Source organism: Porites lutea, chromosome 7 (genome assembly GCF_958299795.1).
Source record: "Porites lutea chromosome 7, jaPorLute2.1, whole genome shotgun sequence".
Taxonomy (NCBI): Eukaryota; Metazoa; Cnidaria; class Anthozoa; order Scleractinia; family Poritidae; genus Porites; species Porites lutea.
In genome coordinates, this window is record NC_133207.1 from 10,711,454 (window position 1) to 10,733,859 (window position 22,406).

General features: G+C 39.3%; 1 protein-coding gene across 1 annotated transcript in view; it reads left to right on the forward strand.

Annotated features, from left to right (window-relative positions):
• LOC140942823 (tRNA (32-2'-O)-methyltransferase regulator THADA-like) overlaps positions 1–22,199 on the forward strand; it is an 86,337-nt gene extending 64,138 nt beyond the window's left edge. Inside the window, exons 22-46 of the mRNA XM_073391829.1 lie at positions 108–215; positions 836–965; positions 1,174–1,331; positions 2,416–2,786; positions 5,315–5,448; positions 5,551–5,738; positions 6,322–6,431; positions 7,598–7,730; positions 8,115–8,175; positions 8,735–8,799; positions 9,580–9,702; positions 10,474–10,565; positions 10,902–10,991; positions 11,361–11,486; positions 11,735–11,854; positions 12,295–12,343; positions 12,651–12,766; positions 13,451–13,536; positions 14,155–14,633; positions 16,224–16,307; positions 17,481–17,524; positions 17,972–18,053; positions 18,989–19,154; positions 20,235–20,360; positions 20,967–22,199. Of these exons, the coding sequence (XP_073247930.1) occupies positions 108–215; positions 836–965; positions 1,174–1,331; positions 2,416–2,786; positions 5,315–5,448; positions 5,551–5,738; positions 6,322–6,431; positions 7,598–7,730; positions 8,115–8,175; positions 8,735–8,799; positions 9,580–9,702; positions 10,474–10,565; positions 10,902–10,991; positions 11,361–11,486; positions 11,735–11,854; positions 12,295–12,343; positions 12,651–12,766; positions 13,451–13,536; positions 14,155–14,633; positions 16,224–16,307; positions 17,481–17,524; positions 17,972–18,053; positions 18,989–19,154; positions 20,235–20,360; positions 20,967–21,586 (3,861 nt within the window). The 3' untranslated portion in view covers positions 21,587–22,199. The remainder of the gene's footprint in view (positions 1–107; positions 216–835; positions 966–1,173; positions 1,332–2,415; positions 2,787–5,314; positions 5,449–5,550; positions 5,739–6,321; positions 6,432–7,597; positions 7,731–8,114; positions 8,176–8,734; positions 8,800–9,579; positions 9,703–10,473; positions 10,566–10,901; positions 10,992–11,360; positions 11,487–11,734; positions 11,855–12,294; positions 12,344–12,650; positions 12,767–13,450; positions 13,537–14,154; positions 14,634–16,223; positions 16,308–17,480; positions 17,525–17,971; positions 18,054–18,988; positions 19,155–20,234; positions 20,361–20,966) is intronic.
• Positions 22,200–22,406: the final 207 nt, after the last annotated feature.

Here is a 22,406-nt window from a genome sequence, read left to right on the forward strand (position 1 = left end):
GACAATACGAAGGAAAAGTTGTTTTATATACCTTTAGGACTATATTAGTTAATGACTGTCTTATCGCGCCACCCAAGGTTTTACTAATATTTTAAGTTTTTTTATAGTTCTTATTAAGATTAAAGGAATGCCTTCGGATATCCATCAAAAATCTCAAACAAGACAAAAGGAATACAGACATTCCGTTTTATCAACACCAACTTACTCTTTATAGGGTAAGTCATCACTTTTTACCGCTATTGTGGCATCAAGAGTACTTCATATCTGTTTTTTTTTCTAACATCCATGTTTCAGTAGAAAATAACGAAACAGGTCATTATTAACTGTGCATATTTCAACTCTTTTGAGACACCTTGGGTTTGCAGGCGTGAGAAACTCAAGTTTTCTACCAATGTTTCAGTCTTCGAATATCCACCAAAGGCCTGATTTTGTCGTTATGTACCGACCGATGGCCTGACAGCTTTTGCTTCTCGATACAACCCATAACGTTTATTGATTACCCAACGAAATTGCATAATTAAAACGAAGTTTTCAACGTCTGCGCGAATTAAACGAAGATGGGGATGATCGCTTTTCTAGTTGGTCCCTTTTTCACCTGCATCTCCTGTTGTTAATAGGAACGTAGTGTTAGATCCTTTCTCCATTGTTTCCTGCAAACCAATGAGGTAGCCCTCCTTTTAAATGGTGTCAAGTCATTCAAAAAAGGATGTGGAATGAATATTTCATTTCGATGTCGGAAAATCTTTTATATCGTAGTTAATTATGGTATACTTGAGTACTTTATACTTAATTAGTTTCGGTATAGTTGTGCCAGTAATTAATCTGTTTCTTTCAGGAATTTCTGCGATGGTTTTGTTCGTCTCAGTTTGACTCATTGTTTCCTGGTGCATCAATTACCCGTCGCACAACAGCTCTGTGCAATCTGATGTTGATGAGGCAGGTTTTTGGCTTTGATTCAAACAGTGGTATGTGCGTTCTCAACAATGCCCATTGGTCTTTTGTTTTTCATTAGATAAGGTGATATTCTCTGATGAGAGAAGCTCACACTTTAAAAGTTTTATTAACTTGTCCCCTGCCTTAAATTATCTTCCAACACAGTAAGAAACTGGTCAATAGGAACCTCTTTTAACAGGTTAGGCTGAAATTTAATACCAATAAAAATTACTTTTCTAGCTGCTATTCCTGACGTGGACAGGTTTAATTGCAATGAAGCCATAACAACAGATAACGTGTTTATTCTTTTGGATTGTTTGAGTGATTCATATGATGTTAACAAGACAATGGCATATGACATAATATTGGCTCTGCCTTCTGAACAGCTTCCATTCCAGGTAAAGTAACCTCCGTGTTTACACTAATGTGCATCCGTCAGATACAGCTGCCTCGTATGTGCAACAATGGCTGTATTCACACAAGAGACGGATTATCGGTTGGATAATTAATGTCAGACAAATAATACGTCTTAATTTGAAAATGGAGCGGTTTTAATTTCGGATGAACAATCCGCCTGACTTTATCCATCTGTCTATCCGTCAATTTTGAAAGATTTTGAAGATAGATGCGAAGCCGAGAGTTTTTACACCTGATAAATACACGACTGCGAGTTTTTTGAACGGCTTCAAAATCTCTGATATAGATCAACTCATTCTTGCACTTATATTTAGATTCAGGGTTATTTTGGTCTAAAAAATTGGACATGAAGTTAAGCCGTGCCTTTATCAGACATAAAGACACTCATTAAACATTTATTTCTTTTGTTTTTTTCTTTATGAATTATTAATGAATTTTTGAAAGAAATATTGAGGTGGAATAAATTACTATCTGAGTTCATGTCAGGTACAAGGAAACCTGAACTTGAAAGAACTTAAAAGACTTGGCCCAAAAAAGATAAGACGGTGTCTTTGTCCATTAAAGCCATCCACGACCATCGCATTGGCCATTTTTATTCTAAGGACGCATTATCCGTCTGGACGTACTTGAGCAAACATTGTAGTTTGTCTGGGTTATGCGTCTCAAGTATAAAGACGGGTACGAGACGCATTATGCGTCCAGACGAACTACCTTTCGTAGTGCGTCGTCCAAGACGTATTTCGAAGGAATGTTCGTCCAGACGCATAATGCGTCTTTTGCCCGTCTTTATACTTGAGACGCATAACCAGATGAACTACATATGTTTGCCCAAGTTCTTCCAGACGGGTAATGCGTCCTCTAGTTTAAAAACGGCCATTGTTGCTTTAGGCTAAAGATTTTGTTAATTGGTGTAACTTTTTATTTTCCCCTACCGTTGATGATGAAGTGTCCCTGAATTTTCAATGTGTTTCAATGTGGATGACACGTGGCTTTTATGTGCTCAAGATTCTACAACAATTTGTTTTATTTAGAAGCTTTTGTAATTTTGTAACTTATGTGGCATAGGAAGAGGCTAGCTGTCTACATTGGCTCAACATGATTGAGAGATTAGTTTCAAGCCCTCGAGCAGTTGATTCGTCAAGTGCTTCCATGTTTCTTAGATTGTTTGTGGAGCGATGCCGCTTGCCACTGACATTTCAAAAGCCTAATGGTGCTATACCAGCAAGTGACGTTCAAGAAAGTGAACCAGAGTGCAATTCGTTCAAGTTGGATCATATACCTTGTCCCCAGTCCTTCAGAGTTTTAAGTCACTTAGTTGATTTACTCAAGACACATTCCTCAACTGCTTCAAGGAATTTATCCTTGATTGGTATCCAAGCCCCAATGCATGGTGTCCTGTATTGTCTGCGATCTATCATCGGCCACACTTCTCTCAGGTACCATCAAAACTCTTAACATTATTTCACGACATTTCTTTCCCATTTTTTAAGTAAAAATTGTAGATGTGTGGCGCGGGGTTGATACTAGGGATCATACGATCCGAAAACGGCGACGTCCATGAAAAATTCCCTGAAAAATAGGCTCCGCTTCCTTTCAAACCATTTCGAGATTATCCAAAGACGCCTAGTTACTTAAAAGAAGGGAATCTATGTTGGAGCTGAAGAGAGGGGGCCGCGCCCAAGTTCAGACAGAGACGGTAGAATTTATCGCCTTGCCGCTCACGTCCTCAAACAAACTTAAAATTTGGTCATTTCACGTCGTAGTCGTGCAGGGACGGCAAAGAAATGCACAAAAAAGCGTGATGCACTTGCAGGGTTGATGTTTCGCTAAAGCGCTTTCTACTAATGACGTCACAAATTTCTGGTCCCTGCTGTGACTCAGACTTTAAACCTGACCAGTGTAAGAGTTTAGTATGGGAAAGTCACGTTCGGCAACAAATTTTCGTCGTCTTTGAAGACGTTTATCGGTAAAGGAAACAAAATCCAGCTTGGTTTCGATAATAAATATCTTGAAGATAATAAACGTGTGCCAAGACAGCGTTAAACGTGGAAAAAACTGTACAGATGAGTGGTTTTATTTCTTATGCGGCGTCATAATGCTGTGGGTAAAATTATGTTAAAATGTGTGGAGAGCAAGGCTTCATAGCTGTGTGTGAAACGGTGCATTTGGTTAAATTTATAGGCAAAGGTTGCGCAATTTTTTGTCGAGTGTACTTAGTACTACAGGATATAAAGTACTAAAGTATTCGTCCCGGATTCATAAGGTCTACCTGGCCGCACTTACAACAGAACAAACTTATACAATTTCCGGCTTGTGCTAATGTTGGTGTGCTTTTCACCTTAGATATTCTGTCACAGGCTTGCGAGAAGCACATCCAAACTCGATTTTCTCTTTAGCAATTTCGGTTTTGGAGTATTGCACAGCCAATAATGTTATGTCATGTTTCAGTGCATAGCGGTGCTTTCTGCCCAAGACACAGAGCTAGGGATCCGATTTCAGTAGCCTTCTTCGATCGAGTCGCTTTATTTTCTGATTTTAACCATTATTTGAGTTACTGGACCAGGTTTTGCTCCCAATAGCAGTAGTGCCTTTTACATATTGGAATTATGCTCAAAAAACATTTTAAAAACGCTCACTGCGAATTTTATGAACAATTTTCGTGTCGGAAACGTATGTTTCCCATACAAAGCCTCGGAGTAAAATGCAAAGTTTGTCAGAGTCACGCGGGTGGTCTAAGCTGACAAAACCTATTTTTAGTAATAGTAGAAAGCGCTATTGCTCTTGAAGTTGCCGTTGCGGCATCGCCGTCGAAGTTTCTTAAGGTCTCTACTGACGCCGCTACTACACACAGGCGGCCCAAGCTTGGTATCAGCACGCTTAGCCTACATTACGGTAGTTTTTATAACCGCGTCACGAAACTTTTGCTTGCGACTCAGACGAAACTAAACCGGGCTCTGGTTTAACGTTACTTGCAAGGTTAGATTATGTTTGTGACGCAGTTGGGCTACGAAACGAACGATTTATAGACAGACAGGCAGACAGACAGACTGACTGACTGACAGACAGACAGGCAAACAAACGGACAGACAGGCAGACAGACATACTGACTGACAGACAGAACGTTGAGGCTTGTGGTACTGTGGGAAATTCATTACGGTCACTACAGTCAGACTTAAAGCTCTGAACGTAGACATACATGTATAACGTAGAAATACGCTTTACTCACCTCAATGGTTTGGATTTTTGTTGCCTAAACTGGCCTAAATCATTACCCTTACCGGTACCGTTTTCTAGTTCACTGATCGGTTTGGTGTTGTTTACTAGTGATATTGCCATGATAAGAACAAGACAAAAGCATACTGCTATTTCAGAAAAGGGTTATCAATGGATTATAGCCGCATGTTGAGTCCATTTAAAAGAAAATACCAAAGTCGGCTTCATCATTGTTAACGATATGTTTATATTTTATTTTTCCGTGATAATCGATCGAACATTTTCCACAATCGATTATCGCATCGGATCGGATCGTTTTCGATCAATAATCGATTATAAACGATGATTAGCACACCACTACAGGAGAAGTGGAGCAGTGAAAGTCTCGCAATTATAGGCACCTGAGATACTAATCGTCGTGCTATACTGCCTATGTATTAAATGCTGGCCTTGTCTAATGATTCTTTTTATAATGGTAATTGAACTGAGGGGAGTGCAATTTGGTCTGAAATCATATGCGCAATTTAAGCGAGTTCGATTTGAAATCACAAGTATGATTTCAGACCAAAATTGCACTCCACTCATTACAGCCATTATCCGTCTCAGACGGATAATCCGTCTAAACGGATAATTCGTCTCTAGTATAAATTCGGCCAGTGATTTCAAAATGGATATATTAAATGCTTAGACCCCTTCAATAATCGTCATAACCGTAGCGTGCAATTCTCATGGTGTGTTTCTTAATCCTTAGCTCTGTCGCTGATGATGAACATTGGCAGAATCTTATGTCGATTCTTGTGAGTGAGTGTCTTTGCACAGCAGACATTGTAGCTCCGGTGATAACTAGTGATTCTCCTGAAGGCTGTATGGCAGATGATATTCCAGGTAACCTAAATGACTAAGGTTGCCCAGTAGTTGACTTTTCAAGGCGCAAAAATATCATTAATATCATGTGTTGTTTACAACAGACACCTTTATAAATTGTAGGAGCAGACGAAGACATTGTTGAGATCCCTGATACTTTAGATGATGTCATCAAGGCGCCTGCCTCTCAGCTGCTGCTAGTTTGTTGTTGGAGGACTATGAAAGAGGTGGCACTGTTGTTAGGAGAGCTATCTGAGAACGCTCCATTGCAAGTTGGCAACAGCAAACATGGTTTGTTAACTGCCAAACAGGTAACGTTACAGTACAAATTCTCCCTTCCCGTTATAAACAGTGTTGGGAAGATAAATGCTTATTTTCTGGCGATATGATGAACAATAAAGAAACGTTTTCACCTTAAACTGCACCCTTAATCAGTCAGTTGTTGGCGTGTTATGGCCGAATGATCTAATCTATCTTGAGCCATATTGTCCGAAAATTGAGGCTTAAATACCTCTGTGTCGGCAAATAGTTTGAATCATAAATGTTCACAACAAATTAAAGTTGTGCAGAGTTGGACTGAAAGTATTTAATGGCCACTTAGTAAGGGGAGTAATAATTACCTGGAGGTACTGTAAATGCAAATAAATAAAACAATAAAAGTGGCCACAACCTTCAACTGTTTAATTAAACATCATCTATGTTTTGAGTGTAAAGAGCGACGTGTAGGTAGATTACATTAACTCATTTTCTACTGACAAAGTTTGATGATTTTTCCTTAGGTTAAACATTTAATCTACATGTAAACACCTTTAAAAAGTGTAAATTACCTCTTATAATTCAAACTCGTAGCTGGCTGTTTTTGTTAAATGCCCTTTTTTATATTTTTGTTTTCAGTTACATAACATCGGTGCATTCTTCATCAAAGTACTGCTTAATTCGAAACATAGAGGTGCTTTCGAGCTAGCATACACTGGATTTGCTAAACTTTGTGCTGTTATGTGGAGGTACGACGCCAATGGCCCATTTGTCTTTTTTAGGTTGGGATGTTTACTCAAAAGCATTAGTACTCAGGTGGTTCACTTACTGTCTACTAATAGCACTCGACCATTGCACTTAATTACTGTGAAAAGTACGAGCAATAATTAAGACAATGCTGCTGCCGATAGTGATGATGTTCATTACACCTTCGCGAGGTTTTTGCGAGAAACGAATTCCTAGTAATAAAATGATGGCAATGGCAAAACTGCTGTTAGGGACGGTGTTGTGTTGATGGTGATGCTTATAATAATGCATGATGGCGATGATGAGGCTGCTCTGGTGATCATCATGCCAATGACGGCCAGTGATGCTGATGATGAAGCCACTGATGGTGATATTGATGATATAAGAGACCTTTAAATTCTAAGACGAGGTTTTTCAATACAGTTTAAACCCCGCTTTACGGGCACCCGCTTTATACTGACAGTTTTCTTTGTCCCTGAGGAAAGCCCTGATATTTTTTCTAAATTTAACCCGCTTAACCCTCAGTTATTTTAAGACCCTGAGTGTTGGTCCGGCCAGGGTTTGATCCCGCGACCTCCCGGTCGGCAGACCGGCGCTCATCCAATTGAGCTAACAGGGCGGTGGTGCTTTTTGAGTGTTTCTAAAGGATTTAGTTCGCCAGTCCGCCGAATGACGGCTTTGTGTGGGATGGAGATGAATAATTTGACGATGCTTATGTCCTGTTATATTTCTTTAGTATTTTGGTCTAATAAATAGTGTTTTTCTTTTTACTTTAATAACATGACCCGCTTTAAACGGACACCCCGTTAATATGGACGCTTTTTATGGCCCCCTCATTGTCCGTATTAACGGGGTTTAACTGTACTAAGTAGTGCGCGCACAGGAACCAGCTTAAGGTTGGCGGGGAAACGTGCTGTCGTCATTCTACTACGGTTTAGATGTCGTTGTGGCGGGAACAAGTTATCAACGGTTAGAAATAAGGCTGATTATAAGACTGATGATTTGATGGTTATGGTAATGATGCTGATGATGAGACGTATAATGTGGAGATTGCTACATTTAGCAGTGATACTGATGATTAGGCAGCAGCTTTTGGTGTTACTTGAAATTTCCGATTAGAAAACGTTAAAAGTCATCATTGCTTGAGTTCTTCTTTTTTCTCTTTCAGAAGTGTAGATAAAGATTTCCGTCAGTTACCAGAGAAGTGGCTGCATTCTCTGTTAGATGACCTCACAAGTGACACCCCATCAGAGCAATTGTGCGGCACAAGAAGGAGCGCTGGTGTTCCTTTCTTCATTCAGGTTAACTTAAACTGTCAATTTATTCAGGGAAAAAACACAGCTTTAAGAAGAGTGTTGCCTTGGTTTTGCTGAAAAAACTTTCCACTCTGTCTTTTGTACCATTTACAATAAAAAATTAGCTTCGTCTTATTCTCAGAAACAATTTTTTCGTTTAGGGTAACCAAATTGTTGATTGCATCCAGGCTCTATATTGCTCCTGAAGCCTTATAAATTCCCATGTTTGCACAAAATATTTGCGGTTTTAAGTTTGCGATTTTTTGCCCTGCAAATTGGTCTTGCAAAATTGACCACGTAATTGTGGGGCAAACAGTGTCCTGAGGACTCAAGCGAAGCGCAACAGAGCGTTCTAAAATTAATCGAGACTGCTCTGTAATTCTTCCATAGGCTATTGTTACAACTGAACCGCCTGCTGCTGGAAGAGCGTCTTTTAAACAAGTCATGAAAAGTAAGAAACCCCTGTGTGAGCTATATACCAACTCAAGTTTCAGTTCCATAGTAGGAATTCCCTTCAAAAAAGTGCCCAGACCAAATGTTAACGAAGATGAAATTTTACATTTTACAATATCCACTGGTAAACCAAAGCCTGTCACCGTGAAGCCTGTTGTAAATGAAATTAGTTAAGATATAAGGAATAAAGGGAAAGCAAATTGAATATATATATTTTTGGTAGTGGTAAACATATTTACGTTTTATTATCATCAAAGGGGACAATATTTTGTAACCTTTCTTGGGTGTAGAACAGTGGGTCAAAGTGCTGGATTTTGTGACCCGGAGTACCCAAATTCAAAATCCGCTCTGACCACTCTGACTTTGTTTCTTGGTAGTTCCTAGTTCAGCCCCTCGGCGTCACTTGTAAATAGCAAAATGACTTGCTTCCTATATAATACCAGTTGGGATATTTAGACCTGTTTTGTTTGGTTTATTTGCTCGGCCAAATAAGCCCATAAAAAGGAGGATAAAATGGAAGAGGGTAGATGAAGTTTGTTTTTGTTATTATCTATTAGAGCTACTGGAAATTGCTTCTCAACCTATCGAGGAAACCAGGCTCCGTGATTCGACTCTACCTCAGGTATGAATTTGTAGAATAAGGTCAAGTAGGACACAAAATGGCAGGGTTAGGTTATTAGGTACAGCACTGGCCTCTAGAGCCACTCTAGAGTCATAGGTTTGATTTCCGGGACCAGACCAATCCTCAGGGCCTTATAATAACTGAAGAGGAAGAATATATTTTGTCTTTACCCTGCAAAGGGATTGGCCTGTACATGGTAAGTAGGAGTGGCGGTCCTGTCTCCATTGGGAGACAGGACAGTATCCTCAATCGGGCCTCCTGAAAGCCCCTAAAACAGCTAAGAGGATTAGGTGAGAAAACAATAAACAATAGAAACAATGGACCACCATCAGCTGCAGCCTGATCATCAGCATCACTGCAGGCAGATGACTGCTCTTCATGAGCGGGAATAGCGAACTTTTCGCCTTCAAGTGATAGACTTGTTCATGAGCTGTGAAGTATAACTTCACCTCTTACCTATCAAGTTTTTTTGATCCACATTGTAAATTACGGGCCGAGGTTTCTCCCTTTGATCGTGTAATTCAGTCACAAAGGCCAAAAGGCCGTAAATCAGAAGGAGAAAATTAGTTTCCATAACTTACGGTCTGACTGAAAAATCCAGGTTTATAAGGGGTATAAATATTCTTTCAAATATTTATGAAGGTTATTTCTTCGTTTGAATTAGGCGAAAATAACACAGCTAGACTCTCCACTAAAGTACGAATCATTAAATTAACGAATCGGATGTTGAGCGTGGGCGGACTAAGAGTTATAATAAAACTATGTTTTGGTCTTGTACAGGTTCATGCGTGTAATATTCTTCGTGCCTTGTACCGTGAAACCAAACTTGGTGAAGATGTCTTTCCTTTTGTTTCTGATGGAGTAGTTGTGGCTATTACTGGATTCCATTCCAACAGCTGGGCAGTAAGTAGCCAGTTCCTGGGTAAACTATATATTCAGCCATTCTACAAACTCATCAACTACCTCAATATTATTTCTACCAAGAATTAATTTTTTTAGTCTTAACTCTCTGTTCAGCTCACTCCCCAATTAGTCCTATTGGCCACTACAGAAAATACCATAACATACCATAATGCTCTTTGTTTGTCACAAAGCATCGTTTTCAGTTTCTCGTGGGGCCACAAAATTTTGGGGTGATAAACAAAGAGCCTTATGGCATGTGATATGATATTTTCTTTAGTGGGCAATTATAGAAGGTGTCGGCTACCCCCAGTCCTCTTTACGTAAGTGTGAGAAAGTTGTGCTGTAAAAAACAAGCGTGTGTATTGTCAGCCGAGAGTTTTTAAAGATGATAATACACGACTGAGTTTTTTGAACGGCTTCAAAATCTTTGATGTAGATCAACTCATTCTTGCACTAATATTTAGATTTGGGGCTATTTTGATCTAAAAAAATAGACGTAAAGTTTAGCCGTGTCTTTATCAGATAAAAAGACATTCATTAAACATTAATGTCTCTTGTTTTCTCTTTATGCATTAATAATGCGTTTTTTTAATTTTCTTAATAAACTTCTTATGTTAGGTCAGCCTGAGATTCTCTGGGAAAAAAATGCACCTTTATGGGACAGAGCTTTCCCTTATTGTTGCATCATAAGCCAGTTTTCCCGCTAATATTTAAATTCATTTATAATGAAAATTCCATGGTAAATGATTGTTGTTTGTGGCTGTACATCAGATGCGCAACTCGTCTACGTTGCTGTTCAGTGCATTGGTAACAAGAGTCTTTGGAGTCAAGCGAACAAAGGACGAACATTCCAAGAGCAACTGGTAACAACTTCTGTTAGCTTTGTTACTGCCGAACAGTACTGCAGTCATCTGCGGCGATCTTCCGAATATTCACGTGTTATGGTAACACGTAGGCTTAAAACGGTCATTCAGTTCGTCTTGCTTTACTGACAGTGGAAAATTTGCTATTATTGTTTTCATTCCCCATGACAAAAATATGTTCTCAAAATAACAAATTGAAAATGCTGAAACCATGTCTCTGTGAGTTATTTTAAGCAAATTATTGCATTTATAACCGTTCCGAATACAACACAGTGACAACACAGTCGATTTTTTTGTTTCCGCCCAACTCATTTTCCTCTGTAATTTTTCTCGCAGCATGACAGGAAGAGAATTCTTCTCCAGATTTCCGGAACTTCACTCATTCCTCTTAAGTCAACTGCAGGCTGCATGTCAAGGAATTGACAGGTTAATCTGATTTTTGGAATGTTCACCTTTTTTTTTTGTGTATTTCCTCACGTAATCGTTAGATCCCTAATAGATGTGCTTCTCTGGCAACTGTAACCAAGTACCTTCCTTAGACTTCGACTTATATATCTTTCAACTCTGCTTCTGCAGGCCATTAATTTTTAATTTTCTTGTTTAATGGCAGTGGTCTACCATCACACACTGCTCTGGTGTTGTATACCCTGTTTTTTTTTTTTCTTTTTTTTAACTTTCTTACGCCAGTGCCGCTAGTTTTATCTTAACACGCCTTTCGAGTGAATAACCCATGACATACATGTCTGTCAGTTAAGATTATTTGAATTTTCCCGATGATTATTCATATCTTTACAGAGACAATACCACCCCTGACCCTAGTCTGTACCCTGTGTTAGTAATACTATGCCGTCTCTACCCTTCAACAATGGACGGAGTTGACTCAGCACTCAATATTGCAACGTTTGTGCCATTTGTTATCAGGTAACGTTTTTACCATTTGATGTGTACATTTAGTTATTTGTACTTTTGGAAAACTATATCAAATTTTTGTGGGTGTTCCTTAACTCCTTACGCAGTTCACTTCGCATTGTTTAATTATCCTCCTCAAATACTCTTTTTTTCGAAAAAAAAAACAAAAAACAGATGAACTGTGTTTTATAGTCCGTGGTACAAAAAAAAGAGCAAATCCTGTTTTACAGCTGTTCCTTTTTTCCTTGTTTAATTTTCAGCTGTAGAAAAAGCATGGTGATGAAAACTCGAATGATGTCTGCACGAGCTGTTGTTCCTCTTGTGACGGGTGATTCTCTTATTAAAACACTTCAGAAGTTACTGCAGTCTCTGCCCGTCTGGTGAGTCAAATGACCATGCTATGATGTAGCACGCATGTGTTATATGCACGTATGAATGTGCAAACTTTGAGATTCCCCTTCTATATTCATTTAATTCGAATGGGACAGACGGAAGGTTGTTCAGGTTGCTGGAAATATCTATAAGTTGTACCTGTTGAGCAGCGAGATGCCTAAACTGTCGTCATTTTCAGAATTTGTTTCGGCTTTATTACACATGTAAATCCTATAGTAATGGAAGAACCTTCTAGGACACACATTCCTTTCATTTAACCGTAAATGATTTTTGAGCTGCCATCTGCAATGTGATATCCCCATCTAGTCTAGACTCCCGCAAGTGAGCCTGCTAGACTAAACGTAGCCTCCGTTATCCGCTAGGCCTTTTTTTTTAACGTGACACCTTATGTATGGTATCACTGATTTTAGTTTTGTCAAACTTGCAGCTCATCAAATGAAGTAAGACAAAATGAGATCCACGGGACTCTACTTCATGTAAGTATACACGATTACAGCAATTTCAATAAAATAGAGGTAGAAATCTTTTCCCGAGAGGGTTTATTTCTTGTTATTATGGTGAGTACTAGTTGGATGATGGAATGGTTACTTCCGTTGATGAGAGATTTATTATCTAGTAGAGATGAATCTATGCAAGACATGATAAATGGCATGACATTATGTGCCGTAACTTTCTAAGTAATAGAGGAAATCAATTACTTTTTAGATCTCCAAATGACTGATAAGAAATGCGATCTTATTTATTTATTTGGGAGGCTAAGGAGATGTGTAATTATTGTTACAGATTTATCATTTGCTGAATGGCCATGTGCATGACACAACTATGTCAAGTACTGTCATCAAACAGATTGTAACCGAGGTGATTCCACTGCTCAGCCAATCAGCATGGATTGGCACCAGGTATGATTCATATTTATACATCATTCGAAGAAAACATTTTGTTTATGTTTGAAGATTGATTGTTTCAGAAGTCGCTATAACTAAAGTTATGCACTCTCAATTCCCGTGCCGTTCTCAGTACGAGTTTAGTTGTAGCTCTTGTTGCAAACGCCATGTTCAAGCTCCAAAGCCAACACTTATTTTCACATTGAAAATTTTAGTTTAGAGATGGCCATTTTACTTTTTAGTCGCTGATAGCTATGTAGCACACCACGGTTTTCCATACACGTTACCTCCGATCCCCCTTCCCCTGTTTTTTGATCGGTCCTGCCTTTCTGACATAAGTTGGCCGTCATCTGATTGCTGGTAAAGTTTCTGAAAAGTTAACATGGAAAACGTCTGAGTGCGCACCTCCTCAGTTATAATGCCAAATATAGAGCTTGTCTGCAGGATACGGAAAATTATGCATTTTGAAGCAAAAGAGTACCCGGATGAAAACAATCGCGTGAGAGATTAACTCATATTTGATGTGGACGGTCAGCAGCTACAGACCATATTTGTTTTCTTCAGAAATGAACTGAACGTAGTATGATGTGGGGAATACTTTTTAATTGTAAATATTTTCAATGATAGTCCCCCGTGCCCCATTAAACGCAACTGAAAATCATGTAAAGAGTACAATGTTTGTTCTATGTTACTAATTAGGTCCAATCCGTGTGCGCTCTCTCGATCAGTGTTCCTAAACATTGTCCTAAATTTTGTTGTGGATCAGTCTTGGCTCGGACATACAGGTATTTCCATATATTTCCTGTGTTAAATTTTCATTGTATCTTGTTATATCTTGGCTGTGAGAGTCGTTTTATTTCCTAGTACAGTATATAGTTTAATTCTCGTTTGAATACGAGAGATCCAATGGATTGTAGGAGAAAGGTCGCGGTTTGAAAAATTAATTCATACCAGTGTTCATCAACTATCCCTTCGTCTTGCTTCTCTCCCTTGCATATTCATTGTGCCAGGCAGGATAAAGGTCATTCCAATCAACTTTTTTTTCAGATGCAAACAAACGTTTTCAAAAACTCTGTTTCTCAGTGTTGGAATTATGGTTGTCTGGCGCCAGTCTTGTCCGGTCGTTTGGCTAAAGCCTACAAATCTGCAAAACGTTTTTATGAGAAGGGATTTGTGTATCAAAATATGCGATTGTCCATTTTTTAAGTCAATTAACTTGCTACTCTCGAGGAATTAAACGTAAATGGAGACTTGTTAGTTTTGTTGTAAAAATTCATACATCGCAACATTTTTACCTAAAGTTTTGGACATTTTCATTCATAGCTCAGTGTTCTCTTAATTACGAAGATCATGTTGTTTGAAATGTGAGTTATGTTTTCTGTGTTTGTGTTTTTTTTTTTCAGATAATTCAGAGTTGATTGTGTTAGCAGAACGCAATTTGCAGTCTCTTAAACAAAGCTTTGAAAAAATGGCAATTGAAGAAACCACAAACGGACAGTCTTGCCCTGCTCTCATTGGAGAGGTATTTGTGAGAAAGGCATTAGCTGAAATGTGTCTAAAAGTGTGTGAAGAATTTCCACCAGTAGATGTCACGTGCTTGACACCTCCAGACGAAGCAGAAAAAACTACCAGTTGCTCTGACGTCATATTAACTCTGTTGCGGTCTTCAGAATATGAAGTTCGATTGGCTGTTCTCGAATTTATCATCTTTCACTTACCCTCTGATACGAACATTAGTCGTGACTATGAAGTTGATCTTCGGCAGAGTACAGAATACAGCAGAACTGATTCTTGGGTATTCGGCAAACTGGACTCACGCGTAAAGAGCGAGCTATTTACAATGGCAATGGAAGAGGAGCACCATGCAGAGTGCTTAGTCAAGGTAACTCTTAGTTTCCTATGTTTACTGTTAATAACAAGGATACAAAACTCCACACAATATGTGGAACAAGTTTAAAACTTTTGAGGTATTAAATGATTTGACAAAGGTTTGTTCCACTTAAAGCTCTAAAGGCGTAGGGACAGCAAAGAAGAAATTAAGGCGAGTAGTAACTGACAATCCAACACAATTATACTTTCGATTGTAGTTGGGGTTTTTTTTCTGTTGGTAAAGGCGTGGTTTCCAGTGTTGTGCGCGTCGAAGTTCGCCTTGTCTGACTTTCCAGGTTTGAGCTGTGGTGTTGTTATCGCCACCTGTTTCCTTAGACAAGGGAAGCTTTGCTCCACATTGTCCCTTTGCATCCAGGTGTATAAATAAGTACCAGCAACATACTGCTGGGGGTAACCCTACGATTGACTAGCATTCCATCCGGGGGGCTGGGGAGGGGGAGGGAGAGAGCAGTACTCCTAGGTGCTATGATTTCTCATTGGCTCAACGTGCAGCTTTTACGGTCTCTTAGCAGTGACAGCAGAGAGTATAAGATACCAGGACGGCGACGACAGCGAAAACGTCACTTAAAAATGAATTTACGTTCTCTCAATCTTCATCGCGATTAACCCAACTCTCTTTGTCAAATGTAAGCAAACTCACCTGGAGACAAATCCCTAAAAGCCATATCCAAGTTCAGAAAGAGATAGAAAATGTTGTCTTCGGTTGTTTACGTCCTCCATAAAACGTAGAATTAGGCATTTTCATGTTCTAGTCGCTGCTGCCAATGCTTTTACGTTGAATAAATTCAAAAGCATCTTGGAACACTGGGAAGCTTCCTTTACATCAGTAGTCAATAATACATTCCTTAAGAACCGATTTTGTGGACCCGTACTTTGACTTTCAAACAGCAGTTTGTCTCAGTTTTTAAGCGCTGCTATTACTAAGCGTAACTGATGTGTAGGTTTTATTCAAAGGGCATCCTCGGAGACCCAGGGGCAGTTAGTCGGGTCGATAAAATGTTCGTGGTGAAAGTTTAGCTCGTCTCGATCTTACAGAAAACTTTCACCACGAACATTTTATCGACCCGACTAACTGCCCCTGGGTCTCCGAGGATGTTCAAAGGGTGAAAATGGTCGAAAACATTTGCGGTGTAATGTGAAAACGTGTTCGGGATTTTCTCCCTTTCGCGTAATTTTTTGGCGTGTATTCGCAAAAATGAAAGTGATCAAAACCCAGAGCCAACCCAACCCAAGTGATTTCCCCAAGTGGAGTTTTGGGGAAAAGTTCTAGTTTAAGCGCACCTGTTGCTCGTTTGACGCTCTCGCTGCTGGCGCCGTCGCGATATCCCTATACTCCCTCTTATTGCCACGAGGTAGCTTACGTTCGCGTTAGGTGCATATTTGTAACGAAATCCCACCGCACCCAGGTCATACTGGCGTTCAGTCCAGGGCTTTGATGCCGATGATAATGAAGCTGCAGTAGTCTAAGACGATTTCTATTTAGTTGTCTTCTCCCCATCCCCTATTATACAAATTTTTGAACTAATTTATATTTTGAATATATTTTTTGTCTTGTATTTTTTCTACTGTCCCTTCCCTGCAGGTTTTTCAAGCCTTATACCTACTTTCAGATGCTTTATCCTTCCCTTGGATACTTTCATCGGGAAATCAAATTTCCGCATTCCAGGTGTGTACATTTATACTTTTATTATGCATTCAAAATATTTTTCCTGTTCTTATTGGCTTAATTCCCCCGGCTATTTCGTCATGAGCAGCTACAGTTGCCCAAATTTGGAACATGTTTGCCGATATTCTTAAAGATGAGTCACTTTATGGTTCATTGTCACTTATTTCTTTTCAATATTAATGATATGTGTAAAGTATATACCAGGAGCTTAGTTTCGGAATTTTATGGTTCAGTCAATTCCAAGAATGCCTAGACCCCCGGGCTTTTTTCATTTTGTTTTGGAAAAGCTGCAAATGTCCCACGGTGGGGGCCGGGCGGTTCGTACAAAACCCCAATGTGGAGCTTAAAACAAGGCTGCAAATACCCTACCCCGGGGCAACACCAAAACTGCATTTTCCAGTCATCAAGCTACAAATGCCATTTCATAGGAAATCTGTGAAATAATCTGATCAAAACCCGTCTCAAGCACCTTACGAAAATCGCTTCTAGTCGCTAGTTATAATTATGAGTATTTTTTCATCACGATGGAACCTTTCCGTCAACGTATTAATTGTCACATTGATCGTACAATATACGAAGTTTATATTAGCTTTCAAATATCTCTTAAATTTTTCCTAGTCCTTTGTGTCTCAACCATTCGCTCACAAAGACAGTGTCTTTTCCCTTAAACTCCTCAAACGATGTACTGATCGTTTTCCTCCATGTGCGAACTGATCACGATGGCGGGAAGCAATTTCTTAGATGGATGCAAAAAATACTGTGGAGAAGGGTGGTAATGGAGCGAAAACCAGACGAATATTTTTAAAGCATACGGATTAAAAATAATCTTTACAGAAAATCTGTAGTTATCAAAATAGGCATATTTTGAATGCCCACCACGGGTAGTGGATTTCTGACAAATTCCCCACTGCCGGGACCAACAAGATGACAAATGCCCGACAAAAGTCAAAAGGAAGGGGGGCGGGGTGAAATTGACAGAGCCAATACGATATTGCACTTAGACTATTCGAGTGATATTATATTGATCTCAGACACACAACTCCTTTACCAGGGGTACGAACAAGGTATCATACTGACCCACTTCATATAGTTTGCACTCGTTTGATTGTCTTTACTTAATTCCACAGTTTAGCCGTCAAACCTTAACACAAACAATATTTTCTCGTTCTATAGTGCTGGACGTTTGTAGCAGACCTTGTCTCTGCCCCTAGTCAAAGGTAAGAAAATTCCAAGAGAAACTTGTTCTAGTAGAAGCTTCAGTCGGCAACAAAATTGTTAAGACACTGTCGTCAATTTGTTATATTAGGAAAACAAAACAATCGAAGCCTCTCCACCCTGCAGGTAGCTAGAGCAGAGGCGCAACCTTATTTAGGAGGAATAAGGGTAGGGAAAGCTTGCTTTTTCCTTCCTGAAGTAGATGATGTGGACACGAGACGACGTTCAGGACTAAGTGTTACCACTAATTTTGTTGCCAATTGTTTGTAAAAGTCGTAGGTACAAATTTATGTGCACTCCCGTTTTCCCGCACCTTAACCAAGTGTACAAAATGAATATTTGTTGGTGTCGCGAAATCCATCACCCTTAGAGTTGGTGCTGTTGAGTTTGTTAGTATGCTATTGAAAAGGATTGTTCTGAATTGCATATAATCTTTATCTCTCATGCAGAGATTCACTCAAGGCTGCATCGCTGAGCTTTCTATCACGTGTAGCTTTTGTAATGTACGGCATCATCAACAGCAATGGCCAGGTAAAGTCTGCCGTAAACTTGCTCGAACCAACTCTAGGTTAATCTCTGCCATGCATCTACATTATATAATACGGGATTTTAGTTCTCGAGTTGGAAAGGTTTTGATAGCCAAGCACAAAATTGATCATTTCTAATCTATACCAATACTAACTCAAAGCGGTGCCGCGAACTTGAATAGTGAAGAAAAAGCTGGAGCAATATTGTCGGTAAAAAAATTTAATCATAGTACTATATGCTTGATATTCCACAGGTACTGTTTAAAAAACGAGCAGGAGTGTATTGCATAGTGTATTGTGTATTGTATGCACGACTGCGAGTTTTTTGAACGGCTTCAAAATCTCTGATATAAATCAACTCATTCTTGCACTAATATTTAGATTTGAGGTTATTTTGGTCTAAACAATTCGACGTTAAGTTAAGCCGTGTCTTTATCAAATATAAAGACACTCATTAAACATTAATTTTTTTTTTATTTTTTCTTCATGAATTATCAATCACTTTTTGAAAATTATTTCTTTGTCATATAGCCGTAACTATAACTGTCAGTTGTTTTGGCAGAGGCCCCGGGGAGACTTAGTGCTGTAGTTTAACGCACTGGCCAAACGCTAAAGCTACAAGCTGTATCTTAAACTGTACTTACGTATTGTTGAACCACCATTTACAATCTCCCAAAAGAAAGCAGGGCATTCTGACGTAGTGAAGCAGCATTCATCACCTCTGAACATAATCCCGGCAGGCTTTTAGTCTTTAACTTGAGGTGACGCTCATTGCAACTTTTGCTGACAAAGTAATGCCCCAAGCAGCCCTTTTAAAGCGCTGAATCGTTCCTCTCTCTCTCTCATTGAATAAACTGTCAGGCACAGAAATTCAGCTAATCAGAGCAGAGCGTGATTTCTAGCAATGTTGATTGGCTCCTTGTATGTATATATTTTCAGGACACTTCCACTGCTACACAAGCCATGGAAGCGCTATCGGATTTCTCTCGAATAACCCTTGAAACCAGTTCACCAAGTGAAAGTGAGGAGCTAAGGCTTTGTACTGCACAAGTCTTGGGTTCTACTCATGTTACTGGTCTGATGGTTGATAGACAAGGAACATTAGGTACGTACAAAATTTTCTTACACAGACCCTACCGCCTTACGTTAACTCGGTTCCCGTAGCGGTCCTCTGTGGTATCCAGGCTTTTGATGTCTCAGTTCCTTTCCTTCCTTTAATATGTAGTTTGGGTGACCTTGGATGTGACAATTGTTCTTTACTGTACCAGACCAAAGTACCAGTGTTGGTCTCGATCAATAAGTATAAACTCGTCCCTGATAAGTGAATAGTGCCCGTTCTTTTTTTTAGTGTTCGAAAACGGCTGAGGCCTTATTTCGTTTACGGGGACAAACGACTCTCACGAAATCAGTCCTCAGCCAGGAGGACATAGCATATTCTGTACATTACATTTATTCTATATTAAGATTCTGTATTACACTTTTGGACGTAGACTTCAAACGACAATGATAATATTCAATTAGTTAAGAAAACAACCTGGCAATTACATCCCATGGAGTTTAGAAATATGAGAGTCCCTTGCTTAATTTTTTTTCTAATTGCAAGTCAAAGGAAATAAATTGACCTCCAAAGTGATCTTAACAAACTCACTCACGAGTAGGTAAATAACATTTGACTTTTAGAAGTGCCACTTAAAAAGCAACCGTTAAGACCATGACGTCGGCATTATTATTGCAAGCATCTAAGAAATGACTTGCGAGGCAAATGGTTCAATAACCAGAGTAGTATAATCGGGATGAATTTTACCTTTTATGGGTAGTATATTTGGTCAATTTTCGCAGCAAATCAACGTTGATGACGTCATGAATTAGCACTTCATAAGGCATGGGTAATGTTACCTACTTTTATATTGTGGCCAGTATAACCGCTTTGACAGGTTTTTAGATAATTTTACATTGATACTGTGAGTTGTGTGGGTGATTTACTATTTTAGTTGGTGGAATCATTTGCAAAGCCCTTCGCTTATGGACAATGAGATTCCCACTCAAAAAAGGGTTAATTTCATCCCATTCATACTACTGCCTCTTAAAACCTGCGAATCAGCGGAGTCTAGCTATCACGGCATATACCAAACTAGTGTTATTGTAGTGTAGCCTAAGATGAGGTATTCCTCCTGGTTTATTTTAGGTGATGTTCCCTTTGTTCTATGGTCTGTACTGGTTAAGCTTCTTTACGATGATGAACCTGTGGTGAGAGAGCGAATGGCGCTTGGATTTGCTTCATTGTTAAAGCGCATTCAGTCGTCATGGCTTGGTAAGTATACTTATTCATGATTTATCGACCGTTAATTACCTAGTTTGGTCATGATTTGCTGGATGCTTTTCAGTCGGACTTTTGCCAGACATTTCAGTTTTCTCCGATAATTCAAAAGAGTCATGTTCACTTGCATCTCATTACCCCAGCTGCGGATGAGTTGTATTCAAATTCTTTCACATGTGTTATACTGCGCTTGCAGATCTTTTCTTGGTATGTTACCACGCGACAAGGTGCTAAACAATACAAAGCATTTTTCACGGAATTTGAATGAAAAAAAGAGTTTAAGTTCCCGGCTTAGGGAAACACTCTTGTCTTGCCCACCAGCATGGCCGCCGTGTCATCAGGCCCGTGAAAGCTGGTAATTGCCCGAGCGGGTAATTAAATTCCTTTGGACATTCAGAAAGTCTTGGCTTAGGTTCTGCCGTTAATGGCTAGTCTATCACTTGGGCTGTTATTCGGAATGTGAGGCAACGCTCTTCTCCGAAGTTATGTGATCTCGATAAAGAACGAGACGAGACGACACAAATTATGGCTTCTTGGGAGATTAGTTTATGTGACTAGGAATAACACATATCTGTATTTGTCTTTCATTTGCTTTTGTAGTTGCTGGTTTATCTTTGGAAGGCTTTGCTATGGTGGCCCCCCTGTCATTAGAATCTGCCTTGCTTTGTGTTTGGAGCATCTTTATTGACCGATCACCACTGGCTTGTGTGTCATGGATGCTGGAGTGGATCCGGGGGGACCTCAGTCGCCAGACGCATGACCAGACAGATGAACTTTCAGATGTGGATCGATTGTTTGAAAAAGGCCCTCTAAACCTCTACGCAGAAGATTGTATTATAACACGTGCAGCTTGGAAGACTGTAGAACAAGGGATTGAGATGAATAACGTATTAGCTGTTCTCACGAACAAAGAACACAAGACAGGATTAATTGAATTACTCACAAAGGAATTAGAAAGGTGCATTTGTTTCCTCGAGAGTCTTTTATTGACGAAGTTGATTTCGAATAGGAATTGTTTTAGTCTTTTTTACAGAGCTATGGCTGGACTTGCTGTTACAGTAATGCTAACTCAAAAGGTTAACGGAGACATGTCTTCCTTCGCAAGCCGCATCAGTGCGATTACACGTACCCTAAAAACACCTTCTGATACTGACGGACTTTCTCGTCATCCAATGATAATTGAGTGCATGAAAGAATTGCATGCATTGATGTTCTTGTAAGCAAATTCCTATTTCTCACTCGTAACCAAGCATCCAATTGAAATTTTTATGAGTGTGTTCAATTTCCTTTTAAACCCTGTAAGATAAGTGTTTTCTTGTAAGCGCTCATTCAACTCTTACCTTGGCCTACACACCACGTAACATCACGCACAAGAAACCAGATGCATTTGCAGGGGAATTTAAATACCGTAAATGACCCAATAAACGCCCACTTCCAAATAAACGCCTCTTATCTGATAAACGCCCCCTCTACGCTGCTAAAATTGTATTAGACGCCCCTCACTATTAAATGCCCTCTGTCTAATAGACGACCCTATGGGAATTACTCTAAAATACTAGGAATAAGAAAAAAGGAGCAAAATTATTCAATTCATTCAGTTTCTTGCTTGATCAACAAGCCTTTGCGTATTTCACCTTGCTCAATGTCAAGTTTAAAGTAAGAATAGACTAACGATGGTAACACAATAACCCTAAGCGAGGATTCTGACATTGATGTTGGGATTTGAAAGAGCGATATGGATCTCTAGACAGCCTAGAAGTATCAATTGATGGAGTGGAGATTCCGCTATCTTTAAACTGGCTCTCTTTACATTTTTTCTTTAAGTATATTAGTTTTGTTGAGCTTGTTACAGTTATGAGAATAAATATGAGTATTAAAGGTCTTCCAGATCAATTCTTTACCAACCGATATTTTTATGTTTTCGTATTGTAACCATCTACTGCCTTTGGCCTTCGACAATCTTTTCACATCTTTTCTCTTGCTCATGACATAATTACAATAATCGATTAGCTCAGAACCTTCGACCGCATAAGTCTCCCA